General features: G+C 33.3%; 2 protein-coding genes across 2 annotated transcripts in view; one reads left to right on the forward strand and one right to left on the reverse strand.

Moving 5' to 3' along the window:
* Positions 1 to 3,189, forward strand: part of LOC137652280 (lysosome membrane protein 2-like) — a 3,240-nt gene extending 51 nt beyond the window's left edge. Inside the window, exon 1 of the mRNA XM_068385575.1 lies at positions 1 to 3,189. This exon is cut by the window's left edge and continues 51 nt beyond it. Within this exon, the coding sequence (XP_068241676.1) occupies positions 893 to 2,425 (1,533 nt within the window). The 5' untranslated portion in view covers positions 1 to 892 and the 3' untranslated portion in view covers positions 2,426 to 3,189.
* The window catches only part of LOC137652281 (rifampicin phosphotransferase-like), a 455,498-nt gene that overhangs the window by 302,975 nt on the left and 142,523 nt on the right, over positions 1 to 10,000 (reverse strand). The gene's annotated exons all lie outside the window — the stretch shown is intronic.

Genomic DNA, 10,000 nt, shown 5'->3' on the forward strand with positions numbered 1-10,000 from the left:
ACGAGGGTTGAAGTAACATAGACGGAGGCCGTATCTGCCAGTAACCACATATAATACATATCTATCCAGTGCTTTTGTCTCTTGGAAGATAAACTCCAATTAGAAAGGATTTAATGTGAAAAAGGATAAAGTTTCAAGAAAGATGAAAGGATGTAACAAGTGATTTATTACTTACGGTTATGTGGGTGATGGAAAAACAGTTTAATGTTGTCATTAGATGAAATTCGTGTGGAACTGTGATTCGTGGGTCATGTGGAACTGTAATACTGTGAAGTATTCGCCGAAAATTATACACGTTCAGGAAGAGAAGGCGAAGTATTTAGGCCAAATAGCATGTGATTTAGAAGGATTTGCTTTGGAATCTGAGGTTAAGCATCAACAACAAGTGTTGTTTTTACTTTTTGTTCGATGATGGAAGTGATTATTGGTTGTGTTGTTTAGGAAATTTACGATAAGAAAAGCTGAATTAGTGTTTTTTAGTGATTATATAAAATACGAGTTGACGTCATTATACAATGTTAGTGATGATATAAAATACGAGAAGACGTCATTTTAAAAGTGTGTTTACATTCTCGTGACTTTAAATATAAAATTGAACATTGGGATCAGATGAGTGGTGCCTGTTTTTGGTTTGATGTTTAGGCGGATGATTTTCCAAACATCCCTAAAAATCTTCTTAGAAATACTATTCTCCCGTTTTATCAAATGAGTGGTACCATTTTTTGGTTTGATGTTTAATCGGATGATTTACCAAAAATCCGTAAAATCATCTTAGAAATACTATTCTCCCGTTTTATCAAATGAGTGGTACCAGTTTTTGGTTTGATTAATCGGATGATTTACCAAAAATCCTTAAAATCATCTTAGAAATCCGATTCCCCCATTTCAAAAAATGCAGATTCAAGTCAAAGTAGGAATCTTGGTGGTGGTGGGAGTCCTCCTCATCGCGGGGAGTATAGTTTTCCAGCTGCACTTCGAAAAAATGTTCGACAAGATTCTCTCCAGTAAACTGGTTCTGCAGCCCGGTTCCAAAACGCTGGAATCGTTCAAGTCTCCCCCGGTCCCTATCTACATGCAGTTTTATTTCTTCAACGTCACTAACAAAGAAGACGTGGTGGACCATGGCGCCAAGCCGGTGTTGCAACAGGTGGGACCTTACACTTACGCCGAGAAGCAGCTGAAGTACGACCTTGTCTTCGACGACGAGGCGGGGACAGTGACCTACCTCCAAAACAAGTCCTTCATCTTCAGGCCCGACATGTCGGGAGGCCTCACGGAAAGCGACAGGATTACGACGGTCAATCCCGTCATGATGACCGTCGGAACCAAGTTCGGTTCCTTGCCCGACGCCGTCAAGGCCATCGTCGAGATCCTCTTCAAGAGGTTTCAAGTCGAGCCCTTCATCACGAAGCCCGTCGGGGAGCTCCTCTTCCACGGGTACGACGAACCGTTCCTGGCACAGCTGGGGAAACTCACGAAGAAACCAGCCCACCTGCTGGGGAAGTTCGGTTTCTTCTACCCGAAGAACAACACCCACGGGGGGCACTACACCATTAAGAGCGGCGTCCAGGGCATGGAGGATTACCAGAACATCGTCAGCTGGAAGGGAAGTCCAGTCGTCGACTTCTGGAAGAAGGATATGTGGGGCAGCGACACTTGCAACATGATCAACGGGACGTCGGGCAATCAGTTTGCAAGGCCCGTGACTAAAAACAAGCGTCTTGAACTTTACACTGCCGAGTTATGTCGGTCCATCTTTGCCGTCTATCAGAAGGAGGTGGTCCACGGCCCAATGACCCTGTACCGGTACGTCCTTCCCGACTATCTGCTGGCGAACACGCCCGAAAATAAGTGTTACTGCGTCGAGGATTTCACCTGCCGGGCATCCATGATTGACGTCTCCTTTTGCAGAGAGGGTGCTCCAGTCGTCATGTCCACGCCTCATTTCTACCAGGGATCGCCCGAAGACCTGACGTACGTGAAGGGCCTGAACCCCAATCAGTTCGAACACGAGACTTACCTGGACATCGAGCCAAACACAGGCGTCACCTTCCGAGCAGCCAAGAGAATCCAGCTGAACATGGTCCTTCGTCCGTATAGCGAAATCCCCTCCTTTGGCAACGTCCCGAGCGTCATCCTTCCAGTCCTCTGGGTAAACGAGAGCGCCGTGGTGCCACTGGACCGGGCCTACGCCTTGCACAGGACTCTAAACCTGCCCTTTACGCTCGTCAAAGTTGCGACGGGCGTCCTGGTCGGCTTGGGCGTGATACTCATCCTGGCAGGTCTCATAAAGCTGGGGCTCTTGCTCCGGCACAAGCACCGGTTGAAAAAGTCCCCGACGGCCAATAACAGAGCTCAGAACGACAAGGAGAAAGAAAAACATACCGTTCTGAGCGAAAAACTGAATTCGGCTAATTATAGTTGAGAAGCTTATCTGTGATTGATACCCCACATTGGGGCTCTTAGAGATGAACTGTGCCATATTTTAATACTAAGAATGAGTTGAAGTTCCTAAAGGACAATTTATAGTGCGAGATAAAACGACAAAAATATGAGTGATTTTTTACAATCGTTTACAATTGACCAACCTTCTGTGGGACACAGGTTCCCCATCGTTGGCAGCCCTTCAATTTGTGATTTGATTATTCAAAGTTACTGCACTGGACTTATAGTTGTGCGTAAAGACTTTTTTGTCGAGAAATGAATAATAAGTGAATGAAGCGGCTATGTTTTAATGAAGTAAATGAAATACAGGGTTCAATCTTTTTTCAGTTTTTAAATATTAGCTAGATCCATAATTGTGAGACTGTCCTTAGTTTCTTTGTTTTGACGTGCCTGCAAAGGCACTCTCGCAATGCGAACAATGCAAGACTTGATTGTCAAGTATGGAAGAAACAATACTCAAGGACTGAGAGAATCATTACTTGGTATTGCCATGATGACTGTGTACTGTAAGGATTTTAATTTATTATTTATTCATACGTAAAAAGATGATGATGTTTGCTGTCGTTAGGTGGTCATGCCAATTTTCTTTGTATTCATGTACTTCATTATTTTGTAATTGTTCGTAGAAAGGAACATTCATAATTATGTCGTTTCCTCCATTTCATGTACCAAAGGTTGTCGTTTTCTATGTGAATAATACCAAAAAACAGTGATAAAGACTATAATAAAAACAAAAGATTGAAATAGCGTATTTTTTTAAACTGACATTCCACAACTGGTATTTCATACTGCAAAGATCTTTTCAAAAAAGGGTGTTAATATTTTTTTTGTTTTCAGTTAAAGTTAAATAAGTTTATTTATTTGAATAAATTGAAGATCTTTTCAAAAAAAGGATGTTAATACTTTTATTTTTTCAGTTAAAGTAAAATAAATTTTTATATTTTTTAAAACTAACATTCCACAATTCTGGTATTTCATAATGCAAAGATCTTTTCCAGAAAGTATGTCAATAATTCCTTGTTTTCAGTTAAAGTAAAAAAAAAATAAAAAAAATTGAAGATCTTTTCTAAATAGATGTTAATACTATTTTGTTTTCAAAGTAAAATAAATTTTTATTGAATAAATTGAAGATCTTTTCAAAAAAAGGATGTTAATACTTTTATTTTTTCAGTTAAAGTAAAATAAATTTTATAGGATAAATTGAAGATCTTTTACAAAAAAGGAAATCAGTACTTTTTTGTTTTTAGTTAAAGTAAAATAAATTTTATAGAAGAAATTAAAGATCTTTTGCAAAAAAGGAAATCAGTACTTTTTTGTTTTCAGTTAAAGTAAAATAAATTTTATAGAATAAATTGAAGATCTTTTCAAAAAGGATGTTAATACTATTTTTTTTTCAAAGTAAAATAATTTTTTATAGAAAAAAATTGAAGATCTTTTCAAAAAGGATATTAATACTATTTAGTTTTCAAAGTAAAATAAATTTTTATATTTGAATAAATTGAAGATCTTTTCAAAAAAAGGATGTTAATACAATTTTTTTTTTCAAAGTAAAATAAATTTTTATAGAAAAAAATTGAAGATCTTTTCAAAAAGGATATTAATACTATTTAGTTTTCAAAGTAAAATAAATTTTTATATTTGAATAAATTGAAGATATTTTCATAAAAAGGATGTTAATACTTTTATGTTTTCGGTTAAAGTAAAATATATTTTTATAGAAAAAAAATTGAAGATCTTTTCAAAAAGAATGTTAATACTATTTTGTTTTCAAAGTAAAATAAATTTTTATATTTGAATAAATTGAAGATCTTTTCCAAAAAAAGAAATCAGTACGTTTTTGTTTTCAGTTAAAGAAAAATGAATTTTTATATTATAGTAAATTGAAGATCTTTTTTTAAAAAAAAAGGACGTCAATATTTTTTTATTTTCAGTTCAAGTAAAATAAGTTTTTATATTTGAATAAATTAAGCAAAGTAACAAGGAAATCATGAGGAAAGTAGCAATGAAGATAATTTAATCGAATCTGAATATAAAATAACATTAAGAAGGCTTATAGCAAACTTAGAATATATTTTAGGCTTGTCATTCTTTCTTTCGTTCTTTCTTTCTTTTTTTTTTTTATGCTGAAGTATGGTTTCAGGGTGACTCTAATTTCTGTAGTATCACTGTGGTGAAATTGGTGGAATCTCTCTCTCTCTCTCTCTCTCTCTCTCTCTCTCTCTCTCTCTCTCTCTCTCTCTCTCTCTCTCTATATATATATATATATATTATATATATATATATTATATATATATATATTTTATATATATATTATATTTATATTTATATATATATATTATATATAATATATATATATATTATATATATTATGTATATATATTATATATATATACATATATATATTATATATATAATATATATATACATATATATATTATAGATATTATATATATAGATATATATATATTATATATATTATATATATATATTATATATACCATATATATATTATATATATATTATGTATTATGTATATAATATATATATATGTATATATATTATATATATATGTATATATATATATATATATATATATATATATATATATATATATATATATATCCTTTCTGAGTGGGTATAACTTAACGTGGTAAAAGGGTTTGCGTATCCCCATGATCAGCAAAGCTGTACTAATCAGGGCCACCCATTCTTGGCTGGTTTCCTGTGAGAGATTAAACAAAAGTCTCCCACCATCACCAATCTGTAGTTGGCCAGCGTGAGGATGAAAACTGTCCAAACCTTAGGTATGAATAAGGACATATCTGAGGCCTTTGTCCTGCAGTGGACTAGAAACAGTTGCCTTTGTTTGTTGCAATAACTGTTTAATTTATAATTATCTTCAGGTTTTCAATTAGTATAAATTGTCTGGAAGCTTTAATTGATAAAAAGAGGTTGTTAATGTAATACTCTTTTAGTTAATGAAAGTTATAAGATGTCTGAATGAATAAGGACATTAACAATCATCGAATGATTAACCCTTATTTTGATAAATCCAGTTTTTAATATCACTTTATAAAATAGAAAATGATAAATTATACTAGTAAACATCTGTCAAATGAATCGGTTTAAATCGAGAACGTATCTATCATATAGATTTATAATGTGAATAATCATTTGACTTTAATAAGTCAGCAAGAGAATGGAAACTTTAAACAGATTTTTAAAAATATTTTTGTCAAATGAAAATATGGTTGCATATTTTTTGACTGGATGGTGAAGAAGGTGAAGGCTGGGATATGAATATTTACTGAAGGGTAGGAAGACATATGTCTGGAATTTACTAGTTTGCATATTCTTTGACTGAATAGTAAAGAAGGTGAAAGCTGAAGTGTGAATATTTACTGAAGGATAGGAAGACATGTCTTAGAAATTTACTAGTTAGCATATTTTTTAACTGAATAGTAAAGTAGGTGAAGGCTGGAATATGAATATTTACTGACGGGAAGGGAGACATATGTCTGAAATATATTAGTTTGCATATATTTTGGCTGGAATATCCATATTTACTGAAGAAATGGAAGACATATGTCTGAAATTTACTAGCTTTTATATTTTTTGAATGAATATTAAAGGAAGATAAGGCTGCAGTATGGATATTTAATGAAGAAAAGGAAGACATATGTCTGAAATTTACTAGTCTGCATATTGTTTGACTGAATAGTAAAAAAGGTTAGTGCTGCAGTATATGAATATTTACTGAGGAAAAGAAAGACATATGTCTTAGAAATTTACATAATTGTTTACAATGAATTAAGTACAAAGTTTAGATATAAATATCCAGGAGATCAAATGTTAAGTAGAAATACTGGTTTAGAGAGAAAAGATTAATTGATTGATTGATTTAAAGTCTTCTGGCATCCTGGCATCTAAGGTCATTGACGCCAGAGAGAAAAGAATGTTTTTATACAGGGATACTACCTGTTAAGTCATTGCACCCAGGTTGGCTACGGATCTATCTCGTTTGTTCTCTTTGCTAAGTTTCAGGTCGAGTTTAATCTTTTCTTTTTATTATTATTATTGTTATTGTTGTTGTTGTTATTATTATTATTAGCTAATCAACATCCCTTGTTGGAAAAGGAGGATGCAACTTTAGTTGGAAAAGCAAGATGCTATAATTATTATTATTGTTGTTGTTGTTGTTGTTATTATTAGCTAAGCGACATCCCTTGTTGAAAAGGAGGATGTAACCTTAGTTGGAAAAGCAAGATGCTATAAGCCCAAAGGCTCCAATAGGGGAAAAAAGTCCAGTGAGGAAAAGAAATAAGGAAATAAATAAACTACAAGTTGTTGTTATTATTAGCTAAGCGACATCCCTTGTTGAAAAGGAGGATGTAACCTTAGTTGGAAAAGCAAGATGCTATAAGCCCAAAGACTCCAATAGGGGAAAAAAAGTCCAGCGAAGAAAAGAAATAAGGAAATAAATAAACTACAAGTTGTTGTTATTAGCTAAGCGACAACCCTTGTTGGAAAAGGAGGATGTAACCTTAGATGGAAAATCAAGATGCTATAAGCCCAAAGGGTCCAATAGGGGAAAAAAGTCCAGTGAGGAAAAGAAATAAGGAAATAAATAAACTACAAGTTGTTGTTATTATTAGCTAAGCGATATCCCTTGTTGGAAAAGGAGAATGTAACCTTAGTTGGAAAAGCAGGATGCTATAAGCACAAAGGCTCCAATAGGAAAAAAAAAGACCAGTGAGGAAAAGAAATAAGGAAATAAATAAACCACAAGAGAAGTAATAAACAAATGAAATAAAATATCTTGAGAGCCGTAACAAAATTATGATAAATCTTTCATGTATAAATTATAAAAACTTAAAAAAAAAATAAGAGGAAGAGAAACGAGATAGAATAGTGTGCCCGAGTGTATCCTCATGAATGAGTCAATTGGTCAAAATATATATGGTAGAGTATATACAGTAGGAATACAGTTACACAGTTCAGAAATTGGGTGTATAGATAATGATACAGATAAGACCTCCATAAGCGATATACAGTAGTCTGGACTGAGATTAAGGGAGGCAAAAGATAAGAAAGATTATATCTAGATTTTCTTAGGGAGAGTCAGGAAGAAGCTACATATAGGTTTCGAGACCAAATTATTATTATTATTATTATTATTATTATTATTATTATTACTTGCTAAGCTACAATCCTAGTTTGAAAAGCAGAATGCTATAAGCCCGAGGGCTCCAACAGGGAAAATAGCCCAATGAGGAAAGGAAATAAGGAAACTACAAGAAATGTAATTAACAATTAATATGAAATATTTCAAGAACAGTAATGATATTAAAATAATTATTTCATATATAAATTATAAGAACTTAAAAAAAAAAAACAAGTGGAAGAGAAATAAGATAGAATAGTGTGCCTGAGTGTACCCTCAAGCAAGAGAACTCTATCCCAAGACAGTGAAAGACCATGGTACAGAGGCTATGGCATTACCCAATACCAGAGAACAATGGTTTGATTTTGGAGTGTCCTTCTCCTAGAAGACCTGCTTGCCATATTATTATTATTATTATTACAAGCCAACCTACAACCCCAGTTGGAAAAGCAAGATGCTATAAGCTCAAGGGCTCCAATAGGGGAAAATAGCCCAGTGAGGAAAGGAAATAAATAAATAATGAGAACAAGTTAACAATAAATCATTCTAAACTATTAACAACGCCAAAACAGATATGTCCTATATAAACTATTAACGACGTCAAAAACAGATATGTTATATATAAACTATAAAAAGACTCTTGTCAGCCTGGTCAACATAAAAACATTTGCTCCAACTTTGTTATATGCAAGTTTAAGATTACAAATGCAGTTTTGCAATTGCTCGTAATTCATTACGACCAAAACTAAACATTAGATATTAAGGAAAAATATTTATAAACATGTATTAGAATGTCTAAGTTCATATCATAATGTCTTGAAAGCCATGCACATTACATGAAAATTTGATGAAGCTAGAATAATCGATGAAAATAGATAAGGGAACAGAAAATGAATGCAAGCGAGGAGAGAAGTTTGATATTAATAAACTCAAGTCGAAATCTGATGTTTAAAAAAAAAAAAAAATAATAATAATAATAATCTTAACCCCAAGCAGCAGGCAACTCTTCTAGGAGAAGGACACTCCAAAATTAAACCATTGTTCTCTAGTATTGGGTAGTGCCATAGCCTCTGTACCATGGTCTTCCACTTGTCTTGAGTTATTTCCCTTGCTTAAGGGTACACTCGGGCACACTATTCTATCTTATTTCTCTTCCTCTTGTTTTGTTAATTTTTTTCTAGTTTTTATAGAAAATGTTTATTTTAATGTTACTGTTCTTAGGATATTTTATTTTTCCTTGTTTCCTTTCCTCACTGGCTATTTTCCCTGTTGGAGCCCCCTGGTCTTATAGCATCCTGCTTTTCCAATAGGGTTGTAGCCTAGCAAGTAATAATAATAATAATAATAATAATAATAATAATAATAATAATAATAATAATATTGAAAGTACTTAATATGGCAACTCATTATTACGACAGAAGAAGTAAATGTATGTCAAATTCCTAGCTTAGATAAGTTAAGAATTGATATACCTTACATATATATTTATTTATAATAGAACAAGAGAGTATAACTGGCGGTTATCAGTAATGTAACAAAGTGCTTGTTTAAAGTATATCAGTTTTATAAATATGTTGTTATATTGGGTTGTTCATCATTTACCAAAGGGCAGTTAACATTTACCTCTGGCTATGTAAATACTTATCTCAAGAGTCTGTATATTGTATTAACAGGATTACTGCAACTTCGGCTAAAGACAGATAAAGAAGGTTTAAGGATATCGGTTTTATCTCTAAGTATTCCACAAGTACAATTGGTATATAACAAGAATTCTCAATGTGAACAAACAGTAGAAAGCAAACTAAAGTCTAAAAGGTCTGTCATGAATGACAGAAGCAAGGGACGGAACAATGCCCTAGACCGTATATACATATCATCAGCGCCCACCCCTCTCTCCACCAAACTAGTACCAGGGAGTGCCAGACAGTGGCTGCTCATGACTCGGCAGATAGACCTATAGGGTCCCCCAAACCCACCATCCTTAGCTCACAAGGATGGTGAGGTTGCAGACTATTAAGCTAGAGCGGGTTCGAACCCCTGTTCAGGAGGATGGTGAGGTTGCAGACTATTAAGCTAGAGCGGGTTCGAACCCCTGTCCAGGAGATCGCTAGGTAGGGATGTTTCTAATTGACTACCACAGCCCCAAATAGTCTAGATTAATGATCTTTTTTATGTTTTTTTAACATGGAGAAATATATAAATAATTCTTTTAGAAATAAAAGAAAAAAAAATAACTCCTGACTAGAGGTACAATAAACCAATAAGATGAAAAATCATGAGAGAATTTAATCGTATGAATAATATATCACTAAATTGCAATAAAATTTCATGCATGAAATTGAATTCTAATTGATCTCAAACTGGAGACAAAATCATAGTATAACCTAATTA

The sequence above is a fragment of the Palaemon carinicauda genome, chromosome 13 (assembly GCF_036898095.1).
Source record: "Palaemon carinicauda isolate YSFRI2023 chromosome 13, ASM3689809v2, whole genome shotgun sequence".
Taxonomy (NCBI): Eukaryota; Metazoa; Arthropoda; class Malacostraca; order Decapoda; family Palaemonidae; genus Palaemon; species Palaemon carinicauda.